Raw genomic sequence first — 18,161 nt, forward strand, 5'->3', positions numbered from 1 at the left:
TACGCAATCTTACCCTACATTTCTGCAAGAGGCTATTTCCACGGCTCGAACACGTGACCTCCTGATCACATGACATCAATTTTACCAGTTACGCCAAGGCTCCCTTCGCCCATGCACCATCAATGAATGCCACATTTTCAGAGTCAAATGTTTTTGAGCTTCACATATATTTGAAAGGCTCATGATATGTTTCTAAATGTCAAAAGTGTCTTAGTGTTAATTCTTTACTATAACCTAAATTGAGCAATTTGTAAATACTAGATTGTAGACGCTTTTTAACCTTGTTCAGTCATTTTCCACTAAATAATCATTGGTTTTGCAGTTTCTAAGAAGTGATTGAAACTAAACATCTGTTAACATGACATGGTTATATTATAGAGAGAAAAGCAATAGCAGAACTTTGTCCTTTTTTATTGTTTTGCTATTTGTTACAAATTAGTGATCTCATGAATCATGCACTTTCTTGATTTTTTTCTCTTCTACTTCTTGATTTTTTTGGAATTTCAAGTCTTAAATGTCTTGACTTCCAACATTAACGTCAATAGAATGTCACACACGCACATACATAGAGACTCTTCGATATGGATGGACATGCAATGGGAGAAATTACCACTTTTAGTTTCTCATTTGTTGTTTGCAATCAATGAATTTGATTCATTTTCTTTTCTCTTACATGTAGATTTAAGAGATTAAGCAGCATTAAGTAATAAAAGTACAAAAGGGGTGAATTGTAGCGGATTTTAAAACTTAGTTGACTATGAGAGAAATTAGTCGACTAGACTTCACACTGGAATCAATCACAGCAGAAATAAATTGTGCAAACAGAAAAGTAAAGGATGCGCAACAATTTTTATACTGGTTCAATACCGGTGTAGTACCTACGTCCAATTCCCTTGGGTCATAAGGGTTCTCTTAGATCTTCAGTAAGCTTACAACAGTGATGATTTTAGTACGTTGACCACCAACGGTATACATCAACAATATTTCTTTCTAGTGTTGATGCAACTCTTGTTTTATTTTCTAACTCTTCCTATTTTTTGCCACACTTGTAAACTCAAGAATATAGTGTTTGTACTAACTACTAAGAACTAGAAAGGTGTAGAAACAGATTTGAAGCTGTGTAATCTTCTTTGCCCTTCTACTTCTTCTTTTATATTGCTCGATGAGTCTTCTGATTCCTTTTTTCTAGGATCACATATAAGCAATAATTGGAGGTCTTTCCTTGTGAGGCATAGATTTCTAAGAGTGAGACCCAAGGGTAGCCTCATGAATCTAGCTTGAGAAGTGTGGCTAGATTCATTCTTAACTTGAAGAATTGGTTCGTCCAATTATCCTTGATTAGAGCTTCCGCAGATTGTACTTTGATTTGCTCTTTATCCTTGATTAGCCCTCTTTCCTTTCTTGCGCGCTTGAGGATCTTTAGCAAATCTGATTGATTGACTTTCCTTCTTTGTTTTTTGATTGATTGATTTTCTTTCCATTTGAGGCAAAATTCCAAATACATAGCCGTTGGCTTCCTCCGATTTCCTTATAGGATGTTTTTTCCTTTCATTCATCAATGCCGTTGCGAATCTGCACAAAGTGAGATGTCATTAGTTAAGACTCTTTTGATTATTAATCATTATTAAAATTCTAAACCTATAGACCATTATCAACTAAAACTATTGTTGATAGAAACCAAAATTGAAAAAGGAGACATCAGGGATGCTGGTGGCTTTCATAAAAATAGCAGACCAGCAGAGTATTCTAATAGTATTATAGTTTGTAAACCAAACATGTTAAAAACTTAAAATAACCAACTATTGTGTGGACAATATAGGTTAAAATAATCGCTTGTAGCACAGGTCCACAACCATTCTTCTGCTTTGTGTCTGTTTTACTGCAGTCAGTGTCAGCAGGAATGTAGGTCAAAACATCAGAAGCAGAATCCTCGACAATATAAACTGCAGAGTGCAAAATTCAGACTGTCTACATGCTTTCTCTATTAAAAAAATATCATTCCAGGAAATCAGGGTTCCATACACAAAGATTGATATATAGCCAATCCAGCACTTCAAATCTCATAGCAAGTGCAGAGATAGGAGGGCCAAGTTGCTACAAATAAATTGTCCTACCGTTGCAAAATTATAATGTCACATATTGTACCATTCACACACTCCACCCCCTTCCTTTGAAGGCGCGTATAAATTACTCACTCCGTTTCATATTGTTTGAGATAGTTTGACTCGACACGGAATTTAAGAAAAAGATGAAGACTTTTGAAAGTTGTGGTCTTAAAAGCTTAAGAGGTAAAAGGTTTGTGGGGCCATGCCATTTGTGTGGCTATAAAAACTTCTCATTAAGGGCAAAAAGGGTAAAATGAAGAGTTTAAAGTTGAATTATTTCCAAATTTAGAAATGTGTCATTTATTTTGTAACAGACTAAAAAAGAAAGTATCTCATTTAATATGAAACAGAGGGAGTATCATATTTGTTTGTCAACGACTTTCATTTTGAGTTGATGAGTTGAAATGACCTAAGTTGCTCCGACACGACAGTTTAGGTGTCGCACCTGTGTCGATACGACAGTAGTGTGGGTGTGGGTATAGAATCCGTACCGGATATGATCAAACGATTTTGGGTACTTTGACTATGATACACAGAAAAATTCGAGACAAGATACAATTTGATTTCCGAAAATCAGAACCAAAACTAGGGTAAAGTCGAAGAAAACAACATAGCTTATCTAGGAAATCAATCCTTTACTTATCTATAACTTGAGAATAAAAAGAGATCCACACGTTACAAGCTAATACGTAAGTATTTCATAAAATTTCTCATAATTTAAAGAAATTTTTATATTTTTATTTTTTTAAATTATTTTAGCCGAATCCCCGCACTCGTATCCGTGTTAGGATCCGTATACCTAATTCTTAGAATTTACATCTCGATGGATCTAACCTCTAGATCCACACCCGTGTCGGATACCCACAGTCATATCCGAGCAACTTAGGAAATGACATCCTCATTGTTTTGCCTATCATGTTAATGAAAAATGTGGACTGTTGGACCCCAACAAAAGTGCAGACTGAGCCAAATTTCATCATTAAGATAGAAATGAATATCTCCCTTTAGACAAGGTCCAATATACGAGTCCTGTTTCTGTCAACAGCGAACTGCAAGTTTGACTTTCTCACAAGTGGAAAGTATTTCCTACACTTGTGTAGATCAAAGGAAAAGCAAAACTAAATGGACTAAGAAATCAGGTACCCACCCATTCCCCCTCTCGTTACAACAATCATGAATAAAAGTAAGGAGTATGAGATTGTTGGGACATATATTACAAGGGTAGCACTGAACTCACAGAGGGCTGCTACCAGTAACTATTTGTATTAGCTGAGATAATCCTCTACTACTCGTACAAATAGATACAGGTAGCAATAGCGGCAATGGATTCAGTGCTACCCGTGTAACATATGTAACCAACAATTTTCTGAGATCTCGTGTCTTGGAGTTAATAAGATAATTCTCCACTAAATCATTTCTTTTGAAAGACGACCCAATCATCTATCAGGGAGAAGGAAGTTCTGCCAATTGATTCGGAGTGAAAGCAAATAATATATAATGGTATATGAACAACTTATAGATGTGAATAGAAGGGAACGGATTAAATGGAAGATTATGATTTTCCAACTAAAATGCCAAACAAAAATAGTGTGACCAGCCTACCTACTACTTTCAAATCATATATATCACGTTCTCAACCTCGAGCATGTTTTTACAACAATATCCTCGTGCACGAAGCATCCCGTATTCACACAAGGTTCGGGAAAAGGCCATACCCCAAGAGCTGTAATTGTTGGGCTTTAAAGCTTGGTGTAGCTTAAAGAGGGTGAATGGGAAATGAAGGGAAAATGAAATATTTGAGTTTCCCTCCTTGGCAAAGGGACATTGTCCCATATTGGAGGAAGAAAAGGCTTTTGATGGGTATATATACAATTGCTCTTCTTCTAGCTCTTAAAGAGTTAAGAAGAAGGCAAGCCCCGCGCCGTCGTTGTCGCTCGGCTTCGGCATCGGATTTGGTCAAAGATTGATTGATTATTTGGAAAAAGTTCCTTTCAATTATTTAATTAATTAACGAAAATTCAGTCCGGAACTGTTTCACACCTGTTCCAACAGCTATGGCCGTTTCAGAAAGGTTGCAAACCTTTTCAGAAATAGTGCCAAATGATCTATAAATATTCTTTGAATCCTAGAATCTTTACATACGAAATTTTCTGATCCTCTTTTTCTTCTGCACAAAAATTCCAGTGTGTTTTACAGCCTTCGAGTGGTTCGCTGTTCATCGACGTTTTTGGTACCAACACTCTGGTGAATTAAATCGTTCTATCTTGGGAGGATATATTCCAGCACCTCGGGTACTTGAGGGGAATAATTTCCTTAAGGACACACTGTGTACTCAGTGGGCTCGATTTATTCCAAAATTATTTTTCAGATATTATTTTGACATACTGTTTCTACTAACTTTCTGTTTCTATTTATATTTCAGAAAGTTTACTGATTTTAATATTTATTACAGCAATACAAATTGGATAACAGTAATGTAGGTGGCTTACCCTGATACAAGCATTAGTGGCTGATTCCACATGGTCCTCAAGCATGTGGTGAACCAAATATTATCCAAATGTTAGAATATAAATGGGCAGTCCGTGCACTAAGCCCCTGCTATGCGTGGGGTCCGAGGAATGGCCAGATCACAAGAGTCAATTGTACGTAGTTTTACCTTGCAAATCTGCAAGATGCTTTTTCCACGGCTCGAACCCGTGACCACCTGATCACATGATAGGACGTGGTGAACACATGATAGGATGTGGTGAACCAAATATTATCCAAATGCCAGAGTATACCAATTCAAAAGAGAAGGTAGATTCCTAAGAAGAAAAATGAATGTAAAAGTCAAAGGGGAAATATCCTTTCCCTGCCACTTACTTTCTTTTCTGCCGCTAAAATTCATGTGAAAATCCGACTGGTGAATTTTGAATCCGTTACATGAAATGGTGTAAGCGGAATTATAAAGGATTTAATTAGTTGATTAAATAAAATTTTCAGTGATTTAATTTAATTAATTGGTACTTTAGATCTTAATATGGGGAGTTAAAATAAGTGTTACTAAATTCGAAATTCATATTGAGGAGTTCGATTGCAGTTTTTAAGTGGAATAAACTGCAATTAATTATAGTAAGAATTAATTCATGCTAATTTCAAATTAATGCTATAATTAGTAGCCTCTTACTCCCTCCGTTCCAGTTTATGTGAACCTGTTTGACTGGACATGAAGTTTAAGAAAAAATAAAAACTTTTGAAATTTGTGGTCCTAAACAAGTCAAAAAGGGGTCCAGAGTATTTATGTAGTTGTAAAAGCTTCTCATTAAGGGTAGAATTGAAAGTTTAAGCTAAATTATTTCCAAATATAGAAAGGAGTCATTCTTTTTGGAAAGGACCAAAAAGGAAATAGGTTCACATAAACTGGAACAGAGGGAGTATTATTTCTGTGGTCTTTGCTATACCTAGTAACAACCTGGACTGACTTAGCTAAAAAGTGACTTGGGAGAAAAGTCATCTGGTAGAGTTAAAGTAGGATTCTCCTTGTGAAAGTAGAATCCTACACGTTTTTGGAGCCCTAATTATGGCTAAAAACGTGTCTACTTAAGGAATACAAGATTCACCCTATAACTCACCTTTTAGAGTTGTATTGTTCTGGCTCACTCAAAGAAAACTCGTTCAAGGTTTTACTAGGCATATAGTAGAAGACTGCAGCCCTGGATTCTTGCCGTGTAGAGGATTTATGCAACGATTTCAAGAGGTCAGTGCTTCTAATCTAGTAATTATACCATTGTCTAGTTTACATGAATTTGATATCTCGATTGTATCCTTGCTTCCGCTGCGCATGTTCTAACAATTTTTGGTTTCCTCAATGTCTTGCCTATCATGTTATTGAAAAATATGGACTGTTGGACCCCAACAAAAGTGCAGCCTGAGCCAAATTTCATCATTAAGATAGAAATGAATATCTCCTTTACGCAAGGTCCAATATATACGAGTCTTGTGGGAAGGGCAGCCTTGACGTAATTGGTAAAGTTGCTGTCATGTGACCGGAAGGTCACGGGTTCGAGCCGTGAAAACAGCTTCTTGCAGATACAAGGAAAGGCTAGAAATACAAGGTAAGGATGCGTCCAATAGACCTTTGTGGTCTGACCCTTCCCCGGACTCACGCATAGCGGAAGCTTAGTGCACCCAGCTGCCTGCCTCTGTTTCTGTAAACAGCGGACTGCAAGTTTGACTTTGTCACAAGTGGAAAGCATTTCCTACACTTGTGAAGATCAAAGGAAAAGCATATCTAATTGGACTAAGAAATCAGGTACCCAACCGTTCAATCTCTTCTTACAACAACAATAACGACGATCCAGTGAAATCCTAACTAGTGGGGTCTGGGGAGAATAGTGTGTACGCAGACTTACTCCTACCCCGAGGATAGAAAAGCTAAGCTATTTCCGAAAGACCCTCCGCTCAAGAAAACGAAAAGAAGACGAAAAAAGGCAAATACAAAGTGGGGTGCGCAAGGCCCGTGCAGTAGTGCAATGCATGGGAGACGTGCAAGAGCCCAAGTGCTAGCTACTTTAATGGACTCTTCCCCTTAAAAAATGGGATTTTTTCATTCCTATACACTATTGGAAACTTTATTACCCTAAATGTTCATGTTTACTAAATTACCCTACCTACACAAATTTTGTTTACAAAATATATGCATTCCACCTTAAAAGGCTCCCAATCCATTATTAGTGCATTCAATTAAGGTATTTAGTTACACCCTTTACCTTTTTGTTTTCTCTTTTTCTCTTTTAATATCTTCACTAGTAATAGAAATTATATTGTTACTCGTTCATCTTATGACTAGCTATTCACACTAGTTATGAATTTGCACTAACTCATACTATTTGATATCACTTGGTTAGCCAATGTTAGTTTTTGTTGAAATCTCTAGACTATTTTAGACCGCTATTATTCTTATTTCTTAGTTTTATTTTCAATGTTTTTCTTCTTATAGTTTACACCAAAATTATTCCTTGGTTTTACTTTTTTTTTTTTTTTTTAACTTTCTTTCCTTCTTATTTATGGGGGAACGTGTAGGTTTATTTTTCGCACACAAAATAACTATAACAACCATGATTTTAAGAAAAGTAATTTCTATTTATCTTAAAATATGATACCAATAAAAATATTTCTTTTATTACAATTTTGTCTGTTATACTTAGGGTCTATCTATTGTTAATAATAAAGAAATTAATTAGTTCCTAAATAAAATGTGAGATTATTTTATTTAGTGTATGGTTGGATTTTGCGGTTTCATGATATCACATTGTATACATATTCAGCGATGAAAATTTCAATTAACAATTTGAAATTTTTATCCTAAAGCTATATCACACAAGAGGAAATGTATACAGGAAGAACATCATCTATTTTCATCTTTTTACAGCACAACTACAATCCAAAGGACTTGCGAATTTTTTAAACTTAAACAAAAATCAATCCCATCACTGTTAACAAAATTTTGACATGGGTCCATTATTTGGAAGACTTTCCTCCACGGGACAAATTTTGAGCAAAACGATTGACATTGAATCTGGGATTAGAGGAAAAATCTGTATATACAAAATCTAAAATTAAAGAGTACGTACTATTCTGTTTGCTTAAAAGCTGAGCATATTTTTAGGATTCAAACAAACTAATCTGCAACTTATCTACAACTTTTATACATTATTTCTACACAGTTAAATACAACTACAATATCATACAACTTAAATACAATTGTTATACAGGTTTTATACAATATGTCTTTTGTATATTTTGTATATGATTTATACATAGTAAATATAAATTTCATACAACTAATTATATATTATACAACTTATCTACAATTTTCATACATTATTTCTACTCAGTTATATACAACTACAATATCATACAACTTAAATATAATATTTATACAATGTTGTTCAACTTTCATACAATAGTTAAATAAATAAAAAAAAATATATAAACAACAGAATACAATTTTTCTATAATTTTACTACAATTACGTAAGTATAATGTATATCATGTCTTCTTCTTCTTCGAGTTTTAATCTGAAATTCAGCCAAAACCAAGTCTAATCTTCACCAAAACCCCCCAAAATTGAGATACAAACTCCAAACCATATTTTCAATTATTTGCAACAACACCCAATCCAAACAAATAATGGTTTTTGAAAACCCAAATTCGAATTCAAAGCTTCAAAGCTTTTTAATGGCTGTCAATGGTGGAATTGCTGCTCTCTTTTCCTTTGCTTTACATTACTGAAATTAGGGATTGAGAGATAGAGAGAGACGAAGAGAGAATTCCCAATTCTTCGCAACAACATCCAATTCAAACAAATAATATTTTTGAAAACCTAAATTCGAATTCAAAGCTTCAAAACTTTTTAATGGTTGTTAATGGTGGAATTGTGAGTGGGTGCAAGATACGTGGGGGATGGGGGTGGGATGTGGAGAGAGAAACGTTGGGGAGTGGAAGATATGTTAGAGTAATTTTATGACACTAATTATTATCATTAAATCCCTTAAAATGTACATAAATTGTAATTGGGTATATAAAATGTAATTATAGTAAAACTTGAGTAGGGAGGGTAATATAGTTTCATATAGTGTATAGGAATGTAAAAATTCCTCAAAAAATTAAGTTAATATCGTATGGGCAATGGCCCACATATCAGATATTAAATGGATAAGAATAAATACTATAACAAGCATGGATAAAAGTAAGGATTATGAGATTGTTGGAACATATCTTACAAGGGTAGCACTGAACTCACAGAGGGCTGCTACCTATAACTAACTATTTGTATTAGCTGAGATAATTCTCCACTACTCGTACAAATAGCGGGCAATGGATTCAGTGCTACCCATGTAACAGATGTAACCAACAATTTTTGAGATCTCGTGTCTTGGAATTAGTAAAGATAATTCTCCACTAAATTCATTTCTTTTGAAAGATGACCCAATCATCTACCAGGGAGAAGGAAGCTCTGCTAATGATTCCGAGTGAAAGCAAATAATATATTATGGTATATGAACGACTTATAGATACGAATAGATGGAACTGATTGGATGGAAGATTATGATTTTCCAACTAAAATGCCAAGCAAAAATAGTGTGACCAGCCTTCTACTTTCAATTCATGTATATCACGTTCTCAACCAAAAAATCAGTGTTTATTTGGTCCTCGAGCATATTTTTACAACAAATGGCATCCCGCATTTACGGGTCCGGAAAAGGGCCGCAGTCCACGGGATGTGATGTAAGCAGCCTACTCTGATACAAGCATTAGTGGCTAATTCCACATATTCCTCGAGCATGCGGTGAACCAAGTATTATCCAAATGCCACAGAATATATCAATTCAAAAGAGAAGATAGAGGCCTAAGAGGAAAAATGAATATAAAAATCAAAGGGGAAATATCCTTTCCCTGCCCCTCACTTTCTTTTCTGCCACTAAAATTTGCAACTTCATTTCAACCCGGAAAAAAAAAAAAAAAGATTTAGTACACAGCAGGGGTTCACAAATAGAATTTGCAAAACTTCTATGTTGCTACACCAGAATTAGTATGTGTATACATAATATGAAATAGTAATGAAGGGCATTTTAAGTATTCATAACTACTCCAAAATCTCAGGCCATTAGCGTTGTTCTAGAGAATAATTGGAATAATTCCACCATTATTTTGTTTTTAAGAAAAAACTCTGCCTGTTTTTAGCCAGATAATGAGATAAAGGAATAGAGTGTGATAGGTACGCCTAAAACTAGCCAATTATGATGATCCACATAGATTTAGATTGACGATTCATATAGTTGATTTCAAACAAAGTGGTTTAATTGTTGTTGTATTTCAATTTAAAGAAAAATATAAGTTGGAACAAATTTTAAAAAAGGGGAATAGGTAAATTCTTGTTTTGGCAAATAATAATTCTCCTAAATCGGATAATTGGTTGTTAAAAATTTAACGTATTTAGTCTTTTATTACCGGGTCAAATTCAGGATGTTAGAGTAACATAATTGTTTATTTTTCCTTAAGAAAATATAGTTAAACCAATTTTTCGAATATACATACATTGTATGCGCACGTTCGTGGACACTCGTTTAGGCTTGGTGTTAGTGTTGTTGATACTCTTTCTTATTCACAATAAGCGATTTTAAGCCTTTCAAATTTGGTCGAAAATAAGTACTAATTTTTAAAGATCAAGAAGGTGTTAATCTTTTTTCTCTAAAAAGGGTTGAGTCAAGTTTGCACATGTCATAACACAATTAGTTCGAGATTATTCTATGTAACTATTGAAATACTCTCCAAAGAGGAAATTTTATTTTAATTTCATTTTTTTAAAAAAAAATAGTAGTAATAAATTGAAAGGAAATCTAATGCAGATGAACTGGAGAATACTTATAGTAGCACTCCAGTATTTATCTTCAAACCAAAAGAAACACAGCTCCTGTAGGTCAAGTGGAGCTGAAGAAACAAAGACCTTCTCCTATGCACGGCGGAGCTAGTGTGTAGGTAACGGGTTCGGTTGAATTCAATAACTTTTGTCCACATGTTGTATTTGTCTTAAGAAGTTCGTTGAACATGTACAAATTATTAATTAGAACCCAATAACGACTAAAATTCCAAAACAATAAGCTTCAAATCCTATCTCCGCCGGTACTCCTAGCTAAAGAGAGGATAGACCCAAAGGCGGACCTATGTCTAGAGAAGAGGGGTCAACAGACCCCATTAATATCCATAAAAATTCTTGATACATATGTTGAAATTTGTTATATATTTTGCAACTCTTAAGACTAAAAGTTCGATCAGCACTGGTTGAACAATCCGCTAATGTGCCCTGCCAACTTCAAATCATGAGTTCGTCTCTAGTTGAATCAGATGCATCAAATGTCCTAGCCCTGTTAGCAAACACAGGAGCTTATCATCAAACAATTGATTGCTCTTTCTTTGTATCTTCTTCATTCTCCTGTTAACTATATGAGAAGATAAATAAAAGAAAGGAGAAAAGGAGAAGCGAAGGCTTCACAAAATTATATATAAAGATCGAAAACTTAGGAAATGAGAAGTCTCTAACTTGTAGCCTTTGAGAAGTAGATAAAATTTTCCCAAATTGACTGTGAATATATACTATGAACAATAGAGTTATAAGCAGTGGCGGATGCAGGATCTCCACGCAGGGGGTTCAAAAATTTTTTTTCATAGCTAGTAGGAATAGAACCCATGACCTTATGTAGATTTTGAATCCCCTTGACCACTAAACTACACTTTTGGATTGTGTTAAGGGTGTTCAAAATTTAATATATAGAAGTAAAATACAAATTTTGCCTTATATATACAGTGTAATTTTTCAGCGAAGGGTGTTCGGGTGAACACCCTTGCGCCCCCTAAATCCGCCCTTGGTTGTATGCTGCTCTTCTAGTCATGCCAGCAAAGAAGCATAACAATACATCTTCGAATTATAAACAGCCTACCCTTTTGCTCTTTAATGTACTCTCTTACACTTTTACATGAAAACTTCTTATCACCACCTCCCACTGTTGAACTTTCCATCTCCATATACAATATGATTCTCTTTTACTAATAATTTCTCTGAGAAAGATTGAAGATTAATTAACAGAGTTGTTTTATTGATGAATGAGTACTTATTGTCAGATTGCGTTTCTTCTTATAGGAAAAGAATGATAAGATGTATGGTCCATATGTAGTACTCTCCAGGTTCTTTTGCAAAGAGTCAAATAGAGGACTGATGAAACCATTAAAGGATAACACATTGTCCCCTACCCTACTATGCCCTACTTTGTGTCACTATCAATGGAGGATCAAACACGGGTTCGTCGTTCGGCAAAATTTCATGTATTTTTACTCCAACATCAAGTATGTATATGAAAAATAAATATAAATAGAGTTAGATATATTCCCACTACACTCTTTCAACTCTCGAGATGTAAAATTCTAAATTATTCTTCAAGTCCTACCGTTTTGCCTTTCTTAAACCCCATTTTTACAGGGAGGCGGATGTACGTTCAACGAACTGGTGTCACGCGATGTTGCTTCATCGAATTTTTTTACTAAATATATATATTTACACTAAGAGGAAATGAATAACTTGGAAAAACTAACACCATTTGGGCCAATCATTGATCCTTTGTTGAACTCAATAAATTTTGATTCAGTCCATCTCAGCCCCTGATGTGTGGCTATAATTCCATAGTTTTGTACATTAATTGCCTTGCAATTTATATGATTTAATGATAAATTACACTTTATTTGCGTGTAATGGAGTCTATTTTACGTGTAGGTGAATTGAAGATGAAAGTAGAGCAAAAGGGATACTTAAACGTTGAAAGTGTGCTCGAGAACAATGAAAAGGAGAAAGCTGGCGAAGCCAGGCCTTTAGCTCGCGTTGGAGCTGGTGACGCCAGGCTTAGGGCGAGCTCAAGCTGGCGGTAGACCTCGCGAGGCCAGGTCCGGGGCGCGCACATTACGAGCTTTAAAGGCTTATTTCGTCTCCTGGTTTGACTAGGACTTGGCCTACACGTTTAGGTCTTTTCCTAACATATAATAGACCTGAAAACGCCACTTTTGAGAGAGATCGGGAGACCGATATTAGACCGGGGATTCGACCTAAGGAGGCAAGAACACACTAGTAGCATGGCGGAGAATTCTTCTACAAGTTTTTCACTTCCTTTTTCCTATTTTCGTTATTGGTTATGAATTCTAGTATTGTAGTTATGTATACTATTATGAATGGCTAATTTTTTATCTAGGGTTTTGATGGGACCATTAGAGGATGATTTTCCTGTTACGTTAATATAGATTTGCTGTAGCTTTTTCTCTATTTGTTCAACTACGTTTATATTGTGGTTGGTTGAAGAGCTCTCAATCGACTGTGCCTATTTAGTGTGTACTACTTGGGAGAGAGTACATATTTAGGTAGTTGTTGGACAACATCACTCCTAACGTATATGAGGGATCAATACGGAGGGTTTAAAGGTGGGATTAGGGATAACGAACCCTTGGTGCGATCCGAGTGAGCCGTACTTAATGCCAACTAGCGTAATTCGGGATATGTCCAGTAAATTGTGGTAGTTACTTGGGAGAGAATTACAACACTTAGAGCGCTCATGATCGGTAGAGAAAACTTAGGCAAATTTATAAAAAACGTAGCGGAAAAGATTCCGACAATAGGGGAAATCATAACTCTAGGCCTCCTTAATCTTGTTTCCAATCCTTATCCTTGTTAATTGATAGTTTTACTGCTTTCTAGTATTTGTTAGTTAATTAGATAAAAATAAATATTATAATTTTTATAATTAGGAAATTGTTTGGACTTGTGTTTCTTGGCGATATTGAACAACTGTAGCTAAGCCTTAGTTCTCTGTGGGATTCGACTCCGGACTTGTAAACCGGGATTATATTTGCAACGACCGCTTAGTCCTTTTTATAAGGCATAATTGGGCGTGATCAAATTTTGGCACCGTTGCCGGGAAACTAACGGTGTAGCTGTAGGTGTACATATTTCTAAGTTGCAAGTTTGAACTTTTATTTTTGTTTTCTTGTATTTGATTGTTTATTTTTCTAAAATTCTTTATTTTTGATCTGAGAGACATGGCATCTTGGAATTATGAGTGTTTTGATGTTGATAATTCTTTTTGATTCTCCTTATGCATATAGTGGAGGAAACCACCCATGAAAAAATTATCAAAATATTCCCGAGAGCGAGTTATGTGCACCAACTCAATCTTATATGTGGAATGTGTGTGATATGTGGTGGTCAAGATGGTCAATTTCATGGTTGTGCTTATATTTCTTATCTTCCCCCAACCCATTACTATGATGGTTTTACTTTTTCTGGTGAAGTTAATAGGAACAAAGAACCCAAGGAAGCTGACCTGAAGGAGATCAAAGATATGTTAAAGCTGTCCAAGGATATGTTAAAGTATTTCATGAAACTATATGATAAGAAACCATTGTAGATACAAATGCAAGAGGCAACTATTCACAACTTGGAGGCTCAAGCAAATAAACTAAATGAACCTTGTAAAGCGCAACAAGTTTACATTGTGGATAGTAGCCAATATGAGCATGAGTTGGCTGCAGAATTTGCCATTATAATGGAGGAGTTGAGAATAGAATATGACCAAACCAATCAACTAAAATTTGAGAATGTCGATGTTGTAGAAGAGTTACTAGAGTCAACCAAGGACATTGATGATACATATTTAGTTGACTCTAGTGTCATTAGTGTTGAGGATGTAGACATTCCCAGTGTTCATGTAGTTGAGCGCATTGGTCCACACTCCAAGCATTTTTTCACATTGTGTTTGGATGATGATACAGAAATGGAGCCATCCGAGCCACTTGAAGAGTCAAGAAATAAGGAAAAAGATGCCTACATTTTGGAATTCTTCTTGCTAGAAAGTCGAGAAGACACATCTCATCTAAAGGCCAAGAATTGCAGAATACTATATTGTTTTATTGGGCCAGTCAGATTCGTTCCACCACCCTAGGAGCATGATCATAGAGCAGAATCAAAACTTGGGGCCCGATTCATAAGTTCAAAGTGGAGACAGAAAATGATTCGCGTCGTGCTGCGACGTTAAATCAAGCGCTTGTTGGGGGGCAACCCAGCTTTACTGCTTTCTTTTATTTTATTTTTTTAATTGTATTATTTTTGTAGTGTCGATTTTTTATTTTCTAGGAGCATGGAAAGCAAAGCTATTGGAAGCAGCAAACCAGATGGTTGGAACTAAGTGTGAGGTACTCGCACGAAAGACCAATCCTGGGAGAAGTCTGAGTACCCCATGAGCTGTTAATGCTTCGGCCTTTAGCTTACCAGGGAGTTTCTTTTACCCTCTTATTAGTTATGGTGTGCATTGGGGACAATGAACAACTTTAAGTGTGGGGTGAGGAGATTGTCTGGGTGACTTTCTATGCTATTTTAGTTGTGTTAGTTTAATTGAATAATGCTTTTATTATTTTTTTTTAAAAAAAAGAATTGTTCCCGACGAGGAATCTATTAGACAATTTTCTTGAGGGATTCAAGTCTAAAAAAATAGATTTTCTTTGTAGGTAGTGTACTTATTCCCCATTAGTTTTTCTTAGAGTCGCAGTTTTTTTCAAGGGTTTTGTTTGAACCGGGTGTAGTTAGTTTTATTTTTTTTAGGAGTAGGACTGTAGGAGCCGGTGTGAGATGAATTGAATTTCTGCGATATCTCTTGACTTTTTTATGCCTTGAGAATAGTGAGTACTCTTTTTTATGAGTTTGAATGTTAAAGTATATGTATTAAAATGCTTAGGGAGGTGTAGTCACTCTTATATCCAAATGTATCCTACCCGACCAGTAGCCTACATTACAACCAATTAAAGTCATACTTGATCCTAGACCGAATGAGCTCGATTAGTAGAGTACTACATTACGGGCAAGCCTATGGTGCATCTTTTTTAGCATATGGATGTTATTTCTAAGAGTGAGTGAATTCTTTCTATCTTGAGTTCCTAATTGTTCTTAAATTTTATTGTGTGTGGAACTACTCTCTTTTGTTATGTGAGGGCACGTGATTCATGAAGGAAAGGTAATGTCATTGACCTCCATGTTAGAGTAAGTGAGTGAGTTGTGAATAATGCAGGGTACTTGCGAGTCAAATCTTGAGGTGAAGATGTTAAACCTTGGTACTTAGACTATTTTTAACTTTCTTGGTGTAATGAGTTAAGGGAATTGCTTAAAAAAAGGTTGTGTCTATAAGTGTAGTTTGATTGCTCGAGGAGGAGCAATGTTTAAGTGTGGGGTATTGATGTGTGGCTATAATTCCATAGTTTCGTACATTATTTGCCTTGAAATTTATATGCTTTAATGATAAATTATACTTTATTGTGCATAATGGAGTCTATTTTATGTGTAGGTGTATTGGAGATGAAAGTAGAGCAAATGGGATACTTAAAAGTTGAAAGCTTGCTCGAGAACAGTGAAAAGGAGAAAGCTGGCGAAGCCAGGGTTATAACAGGCTTTATACCTGGAGACGCCAAGCCTTTAGCTCGCGTTGGAGCTGGCGACTCCAGGCCTAGGGCGAGCACAAGCTGGCGGTAGACCTCACGAGGCCAGATTCGGGGCGCGCACATTCCGAGCTTTGAAGGCTTATTTCGTCTCCTAGTTTGACTAGGACTTGGCCTACACGTTTAGGTCTTTTCCTACACATATAAATAGACCTAAAAACGCCACTTTTGAGAGAGATTGGACAGAGGGAGATTGAAACTAGACCGGGATTCGACCTAAGGAGGCAAGAACATACTAGGAGCAAGGCAGAGAATTCTTCTACGAGTTTTTCACTTCCTTCTTCCTATTTTCATTATTGGTTATGAATTCTAGTATTGTACTTATGAATACTATTATGAATAGCTAATTTTTTATCTAGGGTTTTGATGGAACCTATTGGAGGATGATTTTCCTGTTACGTTAATATAGATTTGTTGTAGCTTTTTCTCTATTTGTTCAACTACGTTTATATTGGGGTTGGTTGAAGAGCTCTCAATCGACTGTGCCTATTTAACATGTACTACTCGGGAGAGAGTGCATATTTAAGTAGTTGTTTAACAACATCACTCCTAACGTATATGAGGGATCAATACGGAGGGTTTAAAGGTGGGATTAGGGATAACGAACCCTTGGTGCGATCCGAGTGAGACGTACTTAATGCCAGCTAGCGTAATTCGGGAGAATATGTCTAGTAAATTGTGGCAGTTACTCGGGAGAGAATTACAACACTCAGAGCGCTCATGATCGGTAGAGAAAACTTAGATAAATTTATAGAAAAGTAGCGGAAATGATACCGCCAATAGGGAAAGTCATAACTCTACACCTCCTTAATCTTGTCTCGAATCCTTATCCTTGTTAATTGATAGTTTTACTGCTTTCTAGTATTTGTTAGTTAATTAGATAAAAATAAATATCATAATCTTTATAATTAGGAAATTGTTTGAACTTGTGTTTCTTAGCAATATTGAAGAACTGTAGCTAAGCCTTAGTTCTCTGTGAGATTCGACTCCGGACTTGTAAACAAGATTATATTTGCAACGACCGCTTAATACTTTTTATAAGGCATAGTTGGGCGTGATCAGCCCCAAATTTAGCACCACTATTGAGTAGGGGTGTCAGTGGTTCGGTTCGGCCGGTTATTTTATAAATTTATACCATACGAATTTTTCGGTTGTTCTATTATGTATAACCAAAATTAGACTTTTCGAAACCGTCCCAATCATGTCGGTTTCTCTTCAGTATCGGTACAGTTCGGTTAATTTTCGGTATTTTTTTAATATCATGTAAAATTCACCAGTAGAAGTAGAATGCAATAATATACGTTCTTTTATAGGACTTAGCAAAACCCTCTAGATATTTTTACTGTTTAAAGGGTGATGAATTAAAAAAAAAGATGGCTATAGTATAGATCCATCAACTATTCTACAACAGCGTAAAATAAATCAAACAAAGGCAAAGAAAATATAAATCACACGAGTTGAAAGATATACCAGGCTGGGACTCAAGAATAAAGTCTATAGAAGATTAAATATTCAAAAAGATAAATCTAAATTATATGAAAGGAAACATATTCAATACATTGTGGTATGCTACTCATAATCGCTAGAATACTTTGTGTCTTGCTAATGAAAATACTTGAAATAACTTAGTTTAAGTAGAAGTAGCATAATAGGTTTTAGGAATTAGTATTTTGAGTTTAATTACTTGTTGGCTTGTAATAGTTTTCATAATTCCAAGGCCCAAAGAAAATTTAATGCATTATTATTTTTAAACTTACTAAATAAATATATTTTCCACATGTAAAATTTATTCGGTACGGTTCGGTATTTTTTCGGTTTATTTTTATAAAATAAAAAACCTACCCTAATTATCGGGCGATTATAGATTTATATAAAAACCTACGGTTTCTTAAAAAGAAACCTATAAATCGGTTCGGTGCGGTACGGTTCGGTCGGTTTAATCAATTTTCGAATATCCATTGACACCCCTAGTCATTTGACAGAGAAGAAAAAAAA

The 18,161-nt window shown here is 35.4% G+C and overlaps 1 protein-coding gene across 1 annotated transcript; it reads right to left on the reverse strand.

Annotated features, from left to right (window-relative positions):
- Positions 1–11,497: 11,497 nt before the first annotated feature.
- On the reverse strand, positions 11,498–11,732 carry LOC109243472. Its single transcript, XM_019410409.1, has one exon. The coding sequence runs from the start codon at positions 11,667–11,669 to the stop codon at positions 11,529–11,531; it is 141 nt and encodes a 46-aa protein (XP_019265954.1). The 5' UTR covers positions 11,670–11,732; the 3' UTR covers positions 11,498–11,528.
- Positions 11,733–18,161: the final 6,429 nt, after the last annotated feature.

Source organism: Nicotiana attenuata, unplaced genomic scaffold (assembly GCF_001879085.1).
Source record: "Nicotiana attenuata strain UT unplaced genomic scaffold, NIATTr2, whole genome shotgun sequence".
Taxonomy (NCBI): domain Eukaryota; kingdom Viridiplantae; phylum Streptophyta; class Magnoliopsida; order Solanales; family Solanaceae; genus Nicotiana; species Nicotiana attenuata.

What these genes read in the sequence shown, in the direction of transcription:
- LOC109243472 (XM_019410409.1), bottom strand. Translation starts at nt 11,669, where the DNA reads ATGGAGATGGAAAGTTCAACAGTGGGAGGTGGTGATAAGAAGTTTTCA.